The sequence below is a fragment of the Aquarana catesbeiana genome, linkage group LG01 (assembly GCF_042186555.1).
Source record: "Aquarana catesbeiana isolate 2022-GZ linkage group LG01, ASM4218655v1, whole genome shotgun sequence".
Classification (NCBI taxonomy): Eukaryota; Metazoa; Chordata; class Amphibia; order Anura; family Ranidae; genus Aquarana; species Aquarana catesbeiana.
In genome coordinates this window covers 789,734,647-789,755,193 of record NC_133324.1, presented here as the reverse complement: position 1 = coordinate 789,755,193, position 20,547 = coordinate 789,734,647, and the positions used below count along the sequence as shown (strand labels likewise).

Genomic DNA, 20,547 nt, shown 5'->3' with positions numbered 1-20,547 from the left:
GAGAACGACGTGCTGTCACTGCAGGTCGCTCTACATACGCGCTTGTAGGATGCAAGTAAGTGGGTGCACGTGACATCCAAGAAGACAAAAACCTTTCAGTGGTGAGATTGTCTCTTAACATTTGACCACACTCTAATGTCCAGAAGTATTCTTGGCCCCTGAATTTTGCTATAAATAAAAACACTTCCCTATGACAAGCTAAGTCTTTAGAAGTACTTCTGTGGATTTTAATTGCAGTGTAATTCATTTCCCCAATGTACATCAAAGGCCACACTCCTCTCTTTACTTGTGATTTCAATTGCACTCATCAGCCAAAAAGTTTAAAGCGTGATCAAATTTGTTCTTCAGTGACTTAAGCCATGGTAATAAACTATTCTGCACGCTCGCTCATCCATCTTAGGATTTTGTAACTTCTTTGAGATGCCTTCAAGAGAAGCATAGAAAGACATCTTTGATTATCAACAAGCCCTGGGGATAAACTTTATCGCTACTCACTTTAAACCTCCGCAGAGGATAACAGGTGACATGCGCAATATCCCCTCCAGCCCACCCTGTTTTCCACAAAAGAGAACTTTGAAACAACACACAAAAAAGCCCCCTGATTCTCACAGCAGACTAAATCCTTCTTGGTGGAGTCACCACTCTCTCACTTCCTCTATTGAAGTACAGACCAGCTCTTCATTGAACTGCTCCTGGATTAGTTTGGAAACCATTTTTCTAAATCAGTAGAGACTATGAACTTGCTATAATTGATGAGGTACTTTGAAATAAACCCTTTCATTGCTTGGAATTCCATTAATATGCCAGCCAGAGTAAGAGGACTGAATGATTCTTAACAAAAGATGATCTTAAAGCAGGAATCCTGCCTACCAGGAATTTTTTATGTAGCCTCTACACCTGGGCATCCTTTGAACGGTGGTATTATAAGATCTACAGACCTCCTGGATGCTGAAGTACTTGCCAATTCACTTACTAGCATTGACTTTCCTGAAAGAAAACTAAAATAGTCACTAAGCCTCTGAGTTCCCAAGGGTCATTGGAATGATGAGGTAGTTTCCTATTGGACAACTGTTTAAACATCTGTGACCAAGCTGTGGCAAATGAACCAGGGGATACTAATCTTAGTGAACTCAATGCAGAAGGACTCCTTACATTGAGTGCTTTACAAGCGATGGGAAAGACACACTAATCTTTTAATAGGAATGCAGTCATTTTCTGTGTGGTGCTCACTAAAGGACTACCATCGATTTTCCAGGCTTAATTCAGGTCATCTGCTAGTCTCCTGCATTCCTGTACTGTCTGTCTGACTATTAGTATATGTGTATTACAGTATATAGCTAGGTATAAGGTATACTCTCATACCTTAGGTTATAATTCCTATAGGTGAGGAGAAATTGTTGCAAAATATAGGCATGTATAAAAAATTGGACAAACTAAATATATTCAGCGGAGGTAGATGTTCTAAGGCAACTTTTTACCCTCTTTCCTCTTTCCTTTCCTGATCCTTCACATCCAAGGAGAGTCTCATACTGAAATACTCTACCATTGTTCAGTGACAGTTGTCTTGTTGATCAATAGTGGCTTTAACCATGCATCTGCACCATTTAATACACACAAATTATTTGAACAGTGTATTATTCTTGTAGCATGCATGGTGGTGATTAGGAGGCTTGGCACAGACTACGGGGAACACATGGGCTATTTTGGTGTTATTTCCATACCTTGTACATATTGTTAGAGATAAGGAGAATGTGCTGATTTTGGTGCATGCGTAAAATAATTTGAGCCCAAAAGAGGCTGTAAAATAATTTTGAATGATGAATGCAGGAGTGTCCTTTTTTTTTTTACAAATAACGTTTTTTTCCCCAACATATTTTTAATATTTAAAGTGATTGTAAAGGCCTTTTATATATATATATATAACAAACATGTTATACTTACCTGCCCTGTGCAGTGGATTTACACAGAGCAGCCCAGATCCTCCTCTTCTTGGGTGCCTCTTCTGTGCTTCTGGCCACTCCCTCCAGTTGAGTGCCCCCACAGCAAGCAGCTTTCTATGGGGACACCTGAGCCGAGCCACAGCTCCCGGTGTCCCCACCACCTTTCTTTCCTGATTGGCTGACTGACTTTGATTGACAGCAGTGGGAGCCAATGACACTGCTGCTGTGTCTCAGCCAATCAGGAGGGAGCGTCTCAGATGGCCAAGACACACTCGTGGACATTGCTGGACATAGATGGGGCTCAGATAAGTATTAGGTGGGCTGAGAGGGGCTGCTACACACAGAAGGCATTAAGATAAAAAAACCTTCTGACTTTACAACTCCTTTAATTCCTCTTTAACAAAGGTGTACAGTTCCAAAGTACACTATATTGTCAAAAGTATTGTGACTCCTGCTTTTACATGCACATGAACTTTAATGGCATCCCAGTCTTAGTCTATAGGCTTCAATATTGAGTTGGGCCACCCTTTGCAGCTATAACAGCTTTAACTCTTTTGGGAAGGCTGTCCACAAGGTTTAGGATTGTGTCTATGGGAATGTTTGACCATTCTTCCAGAAGTGCATTTGTGAAGCCAGGCACTGATGTGAACGAGAGGGCCTGGCTCGCAGTCTCTGCTCTAATTCATCCCAAAGGTGTTCTATGGGGTGGAGGTCAGGACTCTGTGCAGGCCAGTCAAGTTCTTCCACCCCAAACGCTCTCATCCATGTCTTTATGGACCTTGCTTGTTCATGTGCATGTAAAGGCAGGCGTCCCAATACTTTTGACAATATAGTTTACCTTTTTATGGGTTTACTGGGACAGATATAGATAAGGTATCTGATCTCGGCAGCATATAAACCATCACATTGCAGCAACCGACCACTGTGTTTATGAGCCCTTTCACTAAGCTGATGATGTAGGGCATAAAGAAGCAAGGGCTGAACAGTCATCGGTCCTTTTGCTTCAGAGGAGCAGGGAATTGCAATTTAAAAATACAAAAATATATTTTTTAATACAAAGCTACCAGTGCAGAGAAATGACAGAGTTGGTGATGAAAATCAGCTGTTTTTAATGGTCTTCAAAATCAAGTAGCACGTTTAACAAGCAGCACTGACAAGGCTGTAATTACATGTGATCACAGGTATAATCCGATCATTTTATTTTATGGAAAGGTGGGATATGTGCAGGTCAAAAGAGTCTGTCTGTGCTTAGTCTGAAATGTGGCTGCAGTCACGCAACTAGCGCAACATATAATGGAATTACCAGGGGGCTTTATTACTAGCCTCCGATAAGCCCCGAGAAATAAATGAAAACAATTTTATGACTAACTATTGTGATAATTTATTTGACCACATAGAGGGCAGTGTAACTCATTTGCTGCCAGGCGTGCAAGCAGCCAGCTATGAAGAAATGCAGAGCCCCCGTTCAGTTGCTGTAATCCTTTACTTGGTAATGAAACAGTCTGAGCACATGCAGTCACTAACAACTTGAAATGGTCGGGAAACTTCACTTTCTTGCTTTACAAATTGTATGTCTGGGAAAAGGTTTAACAAAAAAAGAATAGCATGTACCTTTTAGGAAAAAAAAAAATGGAAGACTGTCCACTATATTATCGGTCTTTTGATAAAAGACATATAGTATTTTATACACTAATGGCAATTGTTTATCCTGCAAAGGAACAACATTTCATTTTACAGGACGGAAATAACATTGTGCACAGAACACGCTGAGCAATATTGAACATAAGAAATAGACATTCATCTAGAAAATATTCCCAAAGATACACCTGTGCAGGCAGCCTGCTAACAAAAAATAGACATAGGGGGTTATTTACGAAAGGCAAATCCACTTTGCACTACAAGATCCGAGGGGGACATGCAAGGAAAATATAAAACAGCATTTTAGCTTGCACATGATTGGATGATAAAATCAGCAGAGCTTCCCCTCATTTCAGATCTACCCCTTAGATTTACAGCGACTGCACTTCCAAGTGCACTTTCAGTGCAATTTCAAGTGCACTTTGCACTTGTAGTTTGCACTTGTAGTGCCTTTCATAAATAACCCCCATTGTGAAGCTACCTGAAGATGGATGCACTTGCCTGTACAGCATAAACATGATGCGTAATTTTGGTACCATAGATGTCTACAGCCGCCCATAGACATATACGGGTGAAGGCAGCTGTATGCAGTTATGCACCACTATTAACATAAAGTAGTGCAAGCCCACAGATGTAATGTCCCAAACGCAGGTAGTGTGTGTCTTGGACAATATGGGGTTTATTTTCTAAAATTGAAGAGTGCAAAATCTGGTACAGCTGTGCATGGTAGCCAATCAACTTCACTGATTCAATTAGGCTTTGACCAAAAAAACAAAACAAAACTGGAAGCTCATTGGTTTTTATGCAGAGCTGCACCACATTTTGCACTCTGCAGTTTTAGTAAATTAACCCCATTGTCTGTGCATATTTTACACCAGTGGCGTCGCTAGGGGGTGGCTTTTGGGGCTATACCCCCGAATCTGGGGCCCATAGCCCCGAGTCTCTGCAGGGGTCCCCAAGGGGAGGGGAGGCTCTCTGGGGACCCTGATGTAAGTGGGTTGGGCTCTCTGGGGACCCTGATGCAAGGGAGAGGCTCTCTGGGAACCTTGATTTTAAGGGGAGGCTCTCTGGGGACCCTGATTTAAGGGGGAGGATCTCTGGGGACCCTAATGTCAGGGAGGCTCTCTGGGAACCCTGATGAAAGTGGGGGCTCTCTGGGGACCCTGATGCAAGGAGGAGGCTCTCTGGGGACTCTGATGTAAGGAGGAGGCTCTCCGGGGACCCTGATGTAAGGGGGGCTCTCTGGGGACCCTGATGTAAGTGGGGGGCTCTCTGGGGATATATACAGACACATGTATATTACTGTATATACATGTGTATGCCCGCCCAAGCGTATGACTTTCTTTACTATGCTCCTATGGGCTCTAGCCCCAGATCTTTTGTAGACCTAGCAACGCCCTTGCTTTACGCTAATATTGGTGCATAGCTGCCTTCACCAATTTATGTCTATAGGTAGCTGCATGGAGCTCTCCAGGATATCCCTGGTACAGGAAATATGGGGCATATTCATGCTGCATGCACAACGGCATCCACATGCATGAAGTGTAAATAAGGCTCTACATTTTCTCTTCAGAAGTCTGCTGTTTTTTTAAGGTGTCAGAAATTATACTCATTTATGTTGAATAGAAATCTTTGCTATAATTGATGGATCCAGACAGAGCATGTAAGTGATCAATACGTTTAATGTTATAATTTTAAAGCTAACCTGTCATTACAAAGCATGCCTATTAACAAAGTTCCCAGCACATGACCCCCTTTTTATGAAAATAGCCCTTTAGAGCAGATGGAAGCTCCCAAACCTCAGTATGCAAATACCTACTATTGTTTGAAAGTGTTGTTTTATTATTCTGTACTTGATTGAATTAGTATAACCATTGGTTGATGTCATAAACTTCTACCTAATTTGGATGGATACAGTCTCCTCTATGTAACAACAAACACAAAGAGATTAAATACAGAACAATTATAATCTGCACATCTAAAAAGGTAATGTGTCTTTATGAGCTATATAAAGGATTTGTTGGTAAAGCAGTAATGCAAAATGTTCTGTATACTAACTATTCACAGGGATCATTGACTTTTACCTTTCCAGGGCACATGGAGATCTTTAGGACCCATCTCACCTCTGTCATGTTTTTATAAAAATAAAAATGTAACTAACTGTCCTTTATGTAAGAACAGCTTTACGGTGAAAACTGCTGTCAGGCTGACTAGGAACACAAAAGCATCAGAGAAAACTGCAACCTTATTTTCTAACATTTCTCTTTGCCTTCGTTTCAGCATGATACGGACATATGGAAATGATATCTCATCGCTGCACAGAAAAGTGTTGCTCTTCAGAAATACATAGAAAAATATTGTTCTGCTACACTACATAGAAACAAATTGTACAAAAAAAGTATTGTACTCCTGTGCTACAAAAGAAAGGATTGTTCTGCACTGCGTAGGGAAAGTATTGTTCTCCTGCATAGAAAAGTATTGTTCTCCTGCATTGCATAGGGAAAGTATTGTTCTCCTGCATAGAAAAGTATTGTTCTCCTGCATTGCATAGGGAAAGTATTGTTCTCCTGCATTGCATAGGGAAAGTATTGTTCTCCTGCATAGAAAAGTATTGTTCTCCTGCACTGCATAGAAAAGTATTATTCTCCTGTACTGCATAGTAAAATAATTGTTCTCCTGCACTGCATAGAAAAGTATTGTTCTCCTGCACTCTTCAGAGTGCTGGCTTTGTAGTTTCATTTGTCATAGCAGTTGTCAGGGGGTCTTTGAAGGGGGTGCTGGTTTAAAATTTTGGAGGAATATGGGTTGGACCCATTTAAGGTATGGGTGTACCTTCCTAACAGTACATTGGTAACATTGGGGTCTAAAGCCTGGTACACGCTATACGTTTTTTTTCTTTCAACCCAGCAGGCTGAATAAAAACACCGGACAGTTTGCTGTACTAACACAGGCTATGTTAGTATAGCAGTCTTCCCTGCTATGCTATATGTACCACAACACACTGGTTACCAATGGCTGCCAGCATTGATCAGATGCTGTTTTTCCAGTGTGTCAATTTGTAAGAAGCTGGTCATAAGACCATCTTCTTTTGGACAGGGAGCTGTACATACATGCCAAAAGTCATCCGGTTCCTGCCGAACCGACTGTACCCGTATGTACCTGGCATTAGTAGGTTGTACCTGGGAATATGTAAGTGTTTAACCATTAAGGACTGCCCTATAGCAGATACTGTATACAAGGCAGATCTTTGTTCTGACAGCTGGAAAGTGATGGATTTTGTGTCCCTGCAAAGGGAATACAATCCATTACATCCCTTAGAAAAATCAGCACACAGCTTACACAAAAACACAGGTTAGCACACAGTCAACCCTTTGATCGCCCTAGATGTTAACCCCTTCCCAGCCAGTGTCATTAGTATAGTGACAGTGCATTTTGTTTAGCATTGATCACTGTATTAGTGTCACTGGTTCACGCAAAGTGTCAAAATTGTCAGTTAGTGTCCGACTGTCTGCTGCAATATCCCAGTCCCGCTGATCGCCTCCATTACTAGTATAAAACAAATAAAATAACAAAAAATTCTGGTATACTGCATATACCATAGTTTGTAGACGCTATAACTTTTTCTCAAACCAATCAATATACGCTTATTGGGAATTTTTTCACGAAAAATATGTAGCAGAATACATATTGGCCCTAAATTTTTGAAGAAATTTGATTTGGATTACATTTTTTTATTGGACATGCTTTATAGCAGAGTAAAAAATATTGTTTTTTTTTTCAAAATCGTCAGTCTTTTTTTGTTTATAGCGCAAAAAATAAAAAACCCAGTGTGAGGTATTGCTGCGATCAGTAGACCAGAGCAATAATTCTAGCCCTAGACCTCCTCTGTAACTCAAAACATGCAACCTGTAGAATTTTTTAAACGTCGCCTATGGAGATTTTTAAGGGTAAATATTTGTCGCCATTCCACGAGCGGGCACAATTTTGAATCATGACATGTTGGGTATCAATTTACTAGGCGTAACATTATCTTTCACAATATAAAAAAATTGGGCTAACTTTACTGTTGTCTTATTTTTTAATTTAAAAAAGTGTATTTTTTCCAAATATGGTGTGACAGAAAGTATTGCAATGACTGACATTATATTCTCTAGGCTGTTAAAAAAAATGTATAATGTTTGGGGGTTCTAAGTAATTTTCTAGCAAAAAAAACTGTTTTTAACTTGTAAACAACAAATCTCAGAAAGAGGCTTGGTCCTTAAGTGGTTAAGCTGTTTTATGAAAATAAAAGGGCTGATATGGCCTTTCCACTCCAAATAAAGTATTGTCATCTGGTCATTTGTGTATGGGGAAGGTGTGTAGTTGATTTTACCAGGTTAGAGGTCATTGAGAGCCTCAATACAACTGCAAGTCCCTCATTCAAGTATTTCTCTAGCGCACTGCACAGAAGAGTATTGCTCTCCTGCACTGCATGGAAAAGATTTATTCTCCCATTCTGCATGCTAGTGTATTGTCCGCATACACTGCATTTTGCTTTCCTGCACTGCACAGAAAAGTATTGGTCTTTGGCAATGTATGGATAAGTATTTTTCTTTCATCTGTACATAAGTATGGCACTCCTGCACTGCACTGAGAGGTACTGCACTCCTACACTGCATTGAATAGTGTTGCAATCTTATACTGCAGTGGTCTCCAAACTGTGGTCGGGGGGCTGGACACTGCTCTTTGCTCACCTTTACCTGGCCCTTGGGACACTATTACTGATACGAGATAAGGAGATATTGGGGATGAGTGTGGGATAATTATGACCCTACCAAGGTTCCATCCTGAAAGAAGCATGTACTGTATTACGACAAAGTTGGGAGGTGGGACTTTACACGTACCTTGCGGGTCTAATGAATGCCAAAACTAGTGAATTATAAAAGTAAACAAAAAGAGAGAATCCGAAGAAATTTCCTACGCGTTTCGTGGGCTGACCCACTTCATCAGAGCCTCGGATTTTAACACAAATTATGTAAAAACTGTAATGATATACAAATCCGTTATTAGCACAAAAATTCATATTACTATTAAAAAATTCATTGAGTATTCTAACAATATTGTCAAATAATTACACACTTGTTTTATGTCTGTTTATAGTAATAATTTACCAATTAGAACCATCAGGCTGGTGCCATTTTTCTTACAGGTGAACCTTTGAATCTTTATATATTTTTTGCCTGTTATGTTTCCTTTGATTAAAATTTGTGCAAAACTTACAGCACAGGCTGCATATGCACGTGTTTTCAGATGCTTGCCATCTTCCTCCCCCTCACACTACTATAAACAGACAAAGAACAATTGTGTTATTATTTAACAATATTGTTAGAATACTCAATTATTTTTTTATATCAATATGAATTTTTGTGCTAATAACTGATTTGTATATCATTACAGTTTTTACATAATTTGTGTTAAAATCTGAGGCCCTTTCTTCAGATTCTCCTGCCATGGTTAATCATACCCTGGATAACCAAACTGTAACTGTATATATATATTTTTTTTAAAGTTTCGTCTTTTCCTTTTTTTTTTTTTTTTTTTTTATGAAACTATATGTATGTGTAAAATAAAGATTTGTTTACTTTCATAATTCACTAGTTTTGGCATTCATTAGACCCCACAAGGTACATGTAAAGTCCCACCAACTTTGTCGTAATACAGTACATATTACTGATACGAGACATTATTCTGCCAACTGACATCAACAATGGGGCACCATTTCTCCCACTGACATCAACAACTGGGCACCATTTCTCCCAATGATACCAACGATGGGGTCCTATTCTTCCACCTTATACCAAATGTGGTAATGTTTTCTGTCGCTGATGCCAGGAAAATTTCCACTTCTGCCCCAACAGTCCGGCCCCCCCAAAGTCTGAAAGACAATAAACTGGCCCTTTGTTTACAAAGTTTAGAGACGCCGGTTATACTGCACTGAAAGTTATTGCACTCCATCAATGCATTGAAAGGTTTTCTGCTCCTGAGCTGCATTCTCTGGGTTATATAGAAAAATTGGCACTCCTGTGCTGCTTTAATATGTATTGCTTTGCCCACAAAAAGAGGATAGACAGGTCAATGTGCCCACAGCTTTACACGCTCTGGCTCTGTGACATAATCCAACTGTTCAGTAATTTTTTATTTCTTCTAATGCACTTGTCTATGAAATGTGACTATATTATGTATTGTTATTCATACAATTGTGTATTCAAATTTCAGGTAATCAAGAAGCCCTGTGAACTCTATAGGAATCATTTAAAATAGTTGTATCAAAACCAGCAATGTAAAATTGATGTCATATCGCAATAATAATAATAAGAAAGCCATTAAGTGGTATTAAACCCAAAACCAAAACTGTATTATATTGCAGCTTATCAATCATCAGATGTGGTGACTGTATCCGTTTTCTTTTCTTTGGCTTTTTTCCCCTATGTTTTCACCTGGTGATCTGGCCAGCAACACACCTCCTGTATTAGTGAGATGCAACTCTTAAGGGCTGAGCACAGGAGGCACAGCAGACAGCAGCATTGTCAGTCTGGGAGGAGGGTAGCGTTAAATGTATTAGCAGAGTCCCTCTTTTGAGACTGAAATTATTTTGTCCCTCATGTAGCCTTAGTTGCCCCCCTTGTTGGTCGGATGTGTACATCTTTATGCAAATTATACTATTATAGAGCCAAAAGTGTTATACTGCACTTCATTTATATTCAACCTCTATATTACTGCATTTATTATTTTGAAAAGTTAATATAATATAAAATAGAGGTAAAAAAAAGCACTTGTGTGGTTAAGGTAATCATAAACAACTAGGGCTGTTCACACCTGAGCATTTTGTACCTCAGAGCTCGAAGCTAGCATTTTTTGAATGATACCTGTTTAGTCACTTGAAAAAGTACAGTAGGTTCTCTTCAGGCCGATTTATGCAATTTTGGTCCCATTAACCACTTAACGACCACCCACCGCAGATACTGTGGCAGCGCAGCCGCTCTGCGCCAGATCACGTACCTAGTACATGATCTGACACTTCCAGGTCTGGGGCGCACGCCCGTGCTGCTGGCGACCTGCTCCCACTGATGATTGTACACAACGGGAGCCCAGCGGCAGGTACCACGGACTCGATGTCTGCCGACACTTGCCGATTACACAGAACACAGGAGAATGACAATCTGCCTATGTAAACAAGGCAGATTGTCGTTCTGTCAGAAGGGAAGGCACAGATCCTGTGTTTCTACTAAGCAAGAACAGGGATCTTTGTCTTCTCCTAGTCAAAGCACTTCCCCCACAGTGAGTAAGCACAACCTAGGCACACAGTTAACCCTTTAATCGCCCCTGATGTTAACCCCTTCCCAGCCAGTGTCATTAGTACAGTGACAGTGCATATTTTTTAGCATTAATATTTGTGTTACTGGTCCCCAAAAGGTGTCAGAAGTGTCAGTTAGGTGTCTGATTTGTCTGCCGCAATATCACAGTCCTGTTACAAGTCACTGATCGCTGCCATTCCTAGTAAAAAAATAAATAAATAATGAAAATATCCCATAGTTCGTAGACGCTATAACATTTGCGCCATTCAATCAGTATACGCTTATTGGGATTTTTTTTACCAAAAATATGTAACAGAATACATATTGGCCTAAATTGATGAAGAAATTCGATTTTTTTTTTTTACATTTTTTTAATTGGATATGTTTTATAGCAGAATGTAAAAAAATATTCTTTTAATTTTCAAAATTGTTGCTCTGTTTTTGTTTATAGCGCAAAAAATAAAAATCGCAGAGGTGATCAAATGCCACCAAAAGAAAGCTCTATTTGTGGGGAAAAAAAGAACATAATTTTTTATTTGAGTACAGTGTCGTAGGACCGACCGAGCAATTGTCAGTTAAAGTAACCCAGTGCCCGGCCGTTTTGGTTGTCTATCCTTTACTGGATTAAAGTGATTCAAGGGGATGAGGTCCCCAATGACCCGTTTGTGGTACTGTTACACTGTACAGGCAAGCCAGTAGGAGCATATAAGAAATCCATAACTCCTCACCTTCTTAATGCTGCCAAAGCATTGATTCCCAGATTATAGAAACAAAAAAATATACCCACGCTACACCAATGGCTAATGGAAGTTGATCGCACATATTATATGGAAGACCTTACCTTCCCTTCAGGAACAAATCTGATTATGTAAAAAAAATATGGTCCTGCTGGTTTGCCTTTAAATACACAACAGCCTTTGCGGAAATTATGTCAAAGCATAAGTAAAATGTTTTAGATGATGAATATTGTACACAGGAGTCCGGACCTGGGGTAACCCCACACCCCCCTGCCCCCCCCCCCTTTTTTCCCCTACCTCCCTCCACCTTCATCACTCTTTCTTCTTCTACTTTCCCTATTTGTTTTCTCCGTTATCTATTTATGGCTAGGTTTATGATTTTTAATGGTACAGCATCGTTACATGGTCATGAGATAGCCGGGACATCAATGTCCAGGCTGTCCCATAGCAAGGAGGACGATCCTATCATTGAAGAATAGCGAAAAACCTGAACACCTTGGGTAATGATGTTGGATATAGAGACTTGTTTACCTATGTTAAGCAGGAAATGGCCCTTTTCTTGCCGGAGGGTATACGACATATTATGTACACTCATCTTTGTATCTCATACATCCCATATACCATGTATATCCTTGTTCTGTGATATACACCATTTATTGTACCATTTTTTACTTGCCTGTAATTTTGTAATTTTGTTATTTCCTTCTTTCTTAAATAAAAAAAAATAATTAAAAAAAAAAAAAAAAAAAAAGTAACCCAGTGCCGTGTCGCAAAAAATGGCCTGGTCAGGAAGGGGGGTAAACCTTCCGGAGGTCAAGTGGTTAACTTCAATGGGCGTGCCTTTAAAAGCATGCTAAACTTATGAAATGTTGGGGCAAAGAACACAAAATAAGCACAAAAAAAGCCCTTAAAATTACGTGATTATTCTACGCTCAATTATGACTGTAGCCATATAATAAAACTGTTGATTATAGCCTATACAACCCATAAATGTCTTTCTTCTATTTAGCAAAAGTGTACAAATTTAGATATGTAATTTGCTTTGAAAAGAAGAGATGAAATGTACTTACCGGTTTCGCTGTCAGACTTGTTCTCGTGCTCGGTGTCAGTCAACGTCAGCGCAGAATTGGAGCGGCTGGAGAGACAGGAACTGCGTCCGGACTTTACCCCCCTGCCCCAGAGCCTCATTGCATGCTCGGGGGACATCACCCCTTCATTTTCAGTCTCGGCATCTGAACTTGCGTTAATAGAGTAACCTCGGTGTGGAAGCCCCATGTCTGCACAAAATGCCAGTCCACGACGGGACGCCGGTTCACAGATGCCTAGCTGTCGCAAAGTAAAATTCTGTCCTAAATGGAGGAACCGCAGAAAAAAAAAAAAAAAAAGGAGAAAGAGAGAAAAGAGATAACAAAAGCAAAGGTTACTATTTTCCAAAAGCTTTAAAACAGACAGTAGAACATGGCATTTCAAGTGAGAGTCATATGTTATGGTCACGTAGATTCTATTGTCACGCCAACTACGTCAAGTACTTTGCAGGCTGTGAATTGTATTCTTCCTAATATCAACCACTTAAAGAATAGAAAAATTACTTTCAGGTGTCAAGAGAAACCAAAACAACCAAAGTACGGTCAATGCAACACATGAAAAGGAATTTAGATGACAGGTCTCCACTTTTGACACATATAGGAGAGAAGAGAAAAAGAGATACATTAAAGGATTTGTCAGGATGAGAGTAACACTTGTTAGAACAAGAAAACACCCTTCAGGTAATAACAACGTTGCGATAATTCAAAAAGGAAAAAAAAACCCTAAAGAAAACACCTTTTTTAGTGCATTTGTGCTAAAAAAAAAAAATGTACGGGTCTTGTAAGAGGAAAGTAAGCGAGAGAGAAAGAAAAGAAAATGTCAATCCAGCCAGACTAAATATTTAAAGGGATATTAACCACTTCTGCCCCGGGAGGATTTGCCCCCCTCCTGACCAGGTCAATTTTTTGCGATACGGCACTGCGTCGCTTTAACTGACAATTGCGTGGTCGTGTGAAGCTGTACCCAAACAAAATTGTTTCTTTTTTTCAATAGAGCTTTCTTTTGGTGGTGTTTGATCATCTCTGCGGTTTTTATTTTTTGCGCTATAAACAAAAAAAGAGTGACAATTTAAAAAAAAAAAAAAAACACAATATTTGGTACTTTTTGCTATAATAAATATCCAAAAAAAAAAATGTATTCATCTGTTTAGGCCGATATGTATTCTTCTACATATTGTTGGTAAAAAAAAAAAAAAAAAATCACAATAAGCGTATATTGATTGATTTGCGCAAAAGTTATAGTGTCTATAAAATAGGGGATAGATTTATGTCATTTTTATTATTATTATTTTTTTTTTACTAGTAATGGCGACGATCTGCAATTTTTATCAGGACTGTGACATTGCAGTGGACAGGTTGGACACTTTTGACACTTTTTTGGGACCATTGACATTTATACAGCGATCAGAGCTAAAAATAGCCACTGATTACTGTATAAATGTCACTGGCAGGGAAGGGGTTAACACTAGGGGGCGATCAAGGGGTTAAATGTGTTCCCTCACTGTGTGTTCTAACTGTGGGGGGATGGGAGTGACTAGCGGAGGAAACAGATCGTGTGTTCCTACTTAGTAGGAACACACGATTTGTCTCCTCTCCCCTGACAGAACCCGGGATTTGTGTGTTTACACACACACACACACATCCCCATTCTTGTTCTGTCACGAGTGATTGAGGGTTCCCCAGAGGATATCGTGCCCGCCAGGCATGCACATCAGCTCTGGGGACACGCTGCGGGCCTGCAATGGAGTCTTAAAGAGCCAACGTATACCTACAGTATAACTACATCGGCTGGTCGGCTAGCGGTTAAGGGTATTTTTTTTTAACCACTTAAAAACTGCCCACTTTCACCCCCTTCCTACCCAGGTCAATTTTCAGCTTTCAGCGACAATTGCATGGTTATGCAACACTGTACCCAACTTACATTTTTATCATTTTTTTCACACAAATAGAGCTTTCTTTTGGTGTCTTTTATTTCATCACCACTGTCTGTAGGAAAGTTATCCAACAGGCATTTATATAGCTACATATAGCTTTAGATGCAAATTATTGTTTCTATTATTTGTGATTAGGGATGAGCTTCGAGTTCGAGTCGAACTCATGTTCGACTCGAACATTGGCTGTTCGCAAGTTCACCGAACAGCGAACAATTTGGGGTGTTCGCGGCAAATTCGAATGCCGCGGAACACCCTTTAAAAGTCTATGGGAGAAATCAAAAGTGCTAATTTTAAAGGCTAATATGCAAGTTATTGTCATAAAAAGTGTTTGGGGACCTGGGTCCTGCCCCAGGGGACATGGATCAATGCAAAAAAAAGTTTTAAAAACGTCAGTTTTTTCAGGAGCAGTGATTTTAATAATACTTAAAGTCAATCAATAAAAGTGTAATATCCCTTTAAATTTCGTACCTGGGGGGTGTCTATAGTGTGCCTGTAAAGGGGCGCATGTTTCCTGTGTTTAGAACAGTCTGACAGCAAAATGACATTTTGAAGGAAAAAACTCATTTAAAACTACCCGCGGCTATTGCATTGCCGACAATACACATAGAAGTTCATTGATAAAAAACGGCATGGGAATTCCCCAAAGGGGAACCCCGAACCAAAATTAAAAAAAAAAAATGACGTGGGGGTCCCCCTAAATTCCATACCAGGCCCTTCAGGTCTGGTATGGATATTAAGGGGAACCCCGGCCAAAATTTAAAAAAAAAAATGACGTGGGGTTCCCCCTAAATTCCATACCAGACCCTTCAGGTCTGGTATGGATTTTAAGGGGAACCCCGCGCCAAAAAAAAAAAAAACGGCGTGGGGTCCCCCCAAAAATCCATACCAGACCCTTATCCGAGCACGCAACCTGGCAGGCCGCAGGAAAAGAGGGGGGGACAAGAGTGCGGCCCCCCCTCCCTCCTGAACCGTACCAGGCCACATGCCCTCAACATTGGGAGGGTGCTTTGGGGTAGCCCCCCAAAACACCTTGTCCCCATGTTGATGAGGACAAGGGCCTCATCCCCACAACCCTGGCCGGTGGTTGTGGGGGTCTGCGGGCGGGGGGCTTATCGGAATCTGGAAGCCCCCTTTAACAAGGTGACCCCCAGATCCCGGCCCCCCCCCTGTGTGAAATGGTAAGGGGGTACATAAGTACCCCTACCATTTCACGAAAAAAGTGTCAAAAATGTTAAAAATGACAAGAGACAGTTTTTGACAATTCCTTTATTTAAATGCTTCTTCTTTCTTCTATCTTCCTTCATCTTCTGGTTCTTCTGGCTCTTCTGGTTCTTCTGGTTCTTCCTCCGGCGTTCTCGTCCAGCATCTCCTCCGCGGCGTCTTCTGTCTTCTTCTCCTCGGGCCGCTCCGCACCCATGGCATGGGGGGGAGGCTCCCGCTCTTCTCTTCTTCTCTTCTTCTTTTCTTCTTTTCTTCTTTTCTTCTCTTCTTCTCTTCTTCTTCATTTTCTTCTCCGGGCCGCTCCGCAATCCATGCTGGCATGGAGGGAGGCTCCCGCTGTGTGACGGCGCTCCTCGTCTGACAGTTCTTAAATAACGGGGGGCGGGGCCACCCGGTGACCCCGCCCCCCTCTGACGCACGGTGACTTGACGGGACTTCCCTGTGGCATTCCCCGTGACGTCACAGGGAAGTCCCGTCAAGTCACCGTGCGTCAGAGGGGGGCGGGGTCACCGGGTGGCCCCGCCCCCCCGTTATTTAAGAACTGTCAGACGAGGAGCGCCGTCACACAGCGGGAGCCTCCCTCCATGCCAGCATGGATTGCGGAGCGGCCCGGAGAAGAAAATGAAGAAGAAGAGAAGAAGCGAAGAAAAGAAGAAAAGAAGAAAAGAAGAAGAGAAGAAGAGAAGAGCGGGAGCCTCCCCCCCATGCCATGGGTGCGGAGCGGCCCGAGGAGAAGAAGACAGAAGACGCCGCGGAGGAGATGCTGGATGAGAACGCCGGAGGAAGAACCAGAAGAACCAGAAGAGCCAGAAGAACCAGAAGATGAAGGAAGATAGAAGAAAGAAGAAGCATTTAAATAAAGGAATTGTCAAAAACTGTCTCTTGTCATTTTTAACATTTTTGACACTTTTTTCGTGAAATGGTAGGGGTACTTATGTACCCCCTTACCATTTCACACAGGGGGGGGGGCGGGATCTGGGGGTCACCTTGTTAAAGGGGGCTTCCAGATTCCGATAAGCCCCCCGCCCGCAGACCCCCACAACCACCGGCCAGGGTTGTGGGGATGAGGCCCTTGTCCTCATCAACATGGGGACATGGTGTTTTGGGGGGCTACCCCAAAGCACCCTCCCAATGTTGAGGGCATGTGGCCTGGTACGGTTCAGGAGGGAGGGGGGGCCGCACTCTTGTCCCCCCCTCTTTTCCTGCGGCCTGCCAGGTTGCGTGCTCGGATAAGGGTCTGGTATGGATTTTTGGGGGGACCCCCACGCCGTTTTTTTTTTTTTTTTTGGCGCGGGGTTCCCCTTAAAATCCATACCAGACCTGAAGGGTCTGGTATGGAATTTAGGGGGAACCCCACGTCATTTTTTTTTTAAATTTTGGCCGGGGTTCCCCTTAATATCCATACCAGACCTGAAGGGCCTGGTATGGAATTTAGGGGGACCCCCACGTCATTTTTTTTTTTTAATTTTGGTTCGGGGTTCCCCTTTGGGGAATTCCCATGCCGTTTTTATCAATGAACTTCTATGTGTATTGTCGGCAATGCAATAGCCGCGGGTAGTTTTAAATGGGTTTTTTCCTTCAAAATGTCATTTTGCTGTCAGACTGTTCTAAACACAGGAAACATGCGCCCCTTTACAGGCACACTATAGACACCCCCCAGGTACGAAATTTAAAGGGATATTACACTTTTATTGTTTGACTTTAAGCATTATTAAAATCACTGCTCCTGAAAAAACGGCCGTTTTTAAAACTTTTTTTTGCATTGATCCATGTCCCCTGGGGCAGGACCCAGGTCCCCAAACACTTTTTATGACAATAACTTGCATATAAGCCTTGAAAATTAGCACTTTTGATTATTCATGTTCGTGTCCCATAGACTTTAACGGTGTTCGCATGTTCGAACGAACTTTTTTCCTGTTCGCATGTTCTGGTGCGAACCGAACAGGGGGGTGTTCGGCTCATCCCTATTTGTGATAATTTTCTATGCATGTCTTTTTTCTTGAGAGTCAACATTGGTTACTCCTTTTTATATTTGGATATTAATAAAATCATTTTATAATTACATTTCTTGCCTATACCTGTGGCACCATGAAAATCCCCCTTTCCATTATCTCTTAAATATCCACAAACTATAGTACATGCATCCCTAAATGGCGTCCGCAGTCCAAGTCTGGTCACTGTTCCATCTGGCCCGCCACGGTTCTGCCATTTAGGAACCGTTTTTTTGCCTCAGCCGCCGTCACTGTTGAGAGTATCACATCAGAGTGGAGAGGCAGGCTAGATCCCCGGGAGACACAGCTGCTTAGGATGGAGGGCAGGTGCAGGAGCTACCCGAGTTAACTTTAAGTTAACCAGCCGGTGATTGGTTGATAGGATGCAGGGCGGTCCCAACAACCAATAACCTGATATTTGAATTGAAAAGCTAACACCGGCAGCTGCTGATCCTGCCCTCCATCCAGAGCTGTGTTTACTCTCACTCTCTGAGTAAGGTAGGAGAGTGAAGAGACAGAGCTGCAGGGGCTGTAATGTGAATGGGGGGAACAGAGCTGCAGGGATTGCAAAGTAAATTGGGGGGGACAGAGCTGGGGGGGTGGTAACGTGAGTGGGGGGGGTTGAGATGCAGGAGCTTTAAGTAAATTGGGGGGACAGAGCTGGGGGGGCTTTAATGTGAATGGGGGGGGGCATGAATAAATTTTAATTCAATACCCCTGCTATAGTATATACAGTACATATAATAATTAATTAATCCTGACCCTGTCTCATTTCTTGAAACCTGAAAATTCCAGGACAGTACATTTGACCCCCAAATGACCTCTTTTTGGAAGTAGGCAGACCAAGGTATTTAGTAAGAGGCATGGCAAGTTTTTTGAAGATTTTGTCACAATTTTTTGGAGAATGAGGAAACTAAAAAAAATGTTTTTTTCATCATCATCATTTTTTTTTTACATACTGTCACCAGCGCAGTACAGAGTCATAAAATAACAAAAAAAAACAAAAAAAAAAAAACCAAGCAAAAACATTTTTTAATCATTTAAAATATTTTTTCTTTTTATTACTTTTTAAAAAATAAATTGACAAACTATGACGAGAGCAATACAGTGTTTCCATAGTTACTGTACTACTCTGGGGAATTGATCAGGGTTTTTTGTTTTTAGAGATTATGATCGCTTATAACAGTGATATTTCTTTTTTATGAAATTGATTCATTCATGTATATTATTGTGATTAGCTGAAAATTGGCCACGCTAATCACATGGTACAGATTTGCTGTGATTGGCCCTGTCTGTACCTTCTAATCACTGTGACCAATCACAGTGAGCAACAGAATAGTACACAATGAATGGCATAAATGTAAAGCCATCCATTGTGCACTATTGTCATGTGATGTGCTATTGGTCACAGCTATCACATAGTACCAGCAGCTGCGTGGTATAGTGATCTGTCATCGGCTGTGTCTGGTGGACACATCGGGTTACAGAGTGTGCCGCAGTACAGCCTGTGGGGCCCACGCAAGGAGCGTCCCAGAGAGGACTCCATGTGGTGTCCACCTGGAACTAGAGCAGTCTCGCCCTACTGTCATTTGTCTGTAGACCAGACGCGAACGGGATTTGCTCAGAACAACTCCGATCCTCCTTTTCTGGGTTCCCATGCCAGCATGGCAGAGACCCAGGAGAGCAGCAGTTCTCGTGCACATCACTGGATCCCAATTGAGCTCAGGTAAGTATTAGGGGAGGCTGCGGGTGGGGGCTGCATACTGAAAGTTTTTTTTACCTTCATGCATAGAATGTATATAATGATTCAGCAACTGACTTATCATATCGTTTTGGAGACTATTGCACAGATATCTTTCTCCTGCTGTATTTGTGAAAATTTCAGATAACTCATTGGAAGACACTAGAATTCCTTTGGTTTTATTTTATTAAAGAGAATTATGTTTTTAAAAAAATAAAATAAAAAATAAACAATCATACTCATCTAGATGACTGCAGCATCGATCCCAGCTGTAGCTGTCCTCTGCAGCCTCTAAGACCAAGAAATAAGTGATCAAAGATCACAGGTCTCTCAGTTCTCGGTCCACAGCCTCCAGAGAACTGGTGACTCTGGATCTTTCCCGAGTCCGGACTGGCTGAGTGATGGCTGAATAAGGGTCACAGGAGTGCAGAACAAATTCCACTCCTGTGATCCATAGTAGAAGCACAGCCAAAATAGCTTTGGCTGTACTTCTTCTTTAAGTGTCATTTACAATGGCCAATAGCAAGAATATGTTTGTCTAAGATAACCAACAGCTGTTGCTGTCCATCTAGCCAAAATGGGAACACCAGTTTTTGATGGACTTAGCCTTGTAATTAGCACACTAAAATATACCCCAAAAGTAATATCACCAGTGTATTCTTGAAGTGTATTTACAGGCAAAGCCTTTTGGAATAGAGTGAGGAAAAGTTAAACCCTCTGTCAGTTGTTTATTCTTGTGTCCTTCTTGGGGAGATCCACCCTCTTTTTTCATTTTAAGGGAATTTAGCACTTTAAAATTGTTTCTAGAACAAGAGGTGAGGGCAAATCTCCGAATTAGGACACGTGTTCTGGGGACAACTGTCTAAGAACAGAATTCCACGCTAAGAAATACAGACAGATACTTATTCATCATGCCATACCATCAA

General features: G+C 41.4%; 1 protein-coding gene across 9 annotated transcripts in view; it reads right to left on the bottom strand.

Annotated features, from left to right (window-relative positions):
* Positions 1-20,547, bottom strand: part of TENM3 (teneurin transmembrane protein 3) — a 1,659,985-nt gene that overhangs the window by 1,036,880 nt on the left and 602,558 nt on the right. For all 9 annotated transcript variants that reach the window (XM_073606803.1, XM_073606789.1, XM_073606818.1 and 6 more), the window contains one exon: positions 12,720-12,998. In XM_073606803.1, the coding sequence (XP_073462904.1) occupies positions 12,720-12,998 (279 nt within the window). The remainder of the gene's footprint in view (positions 1-12,719; positions 12,999-20,547) is intronic.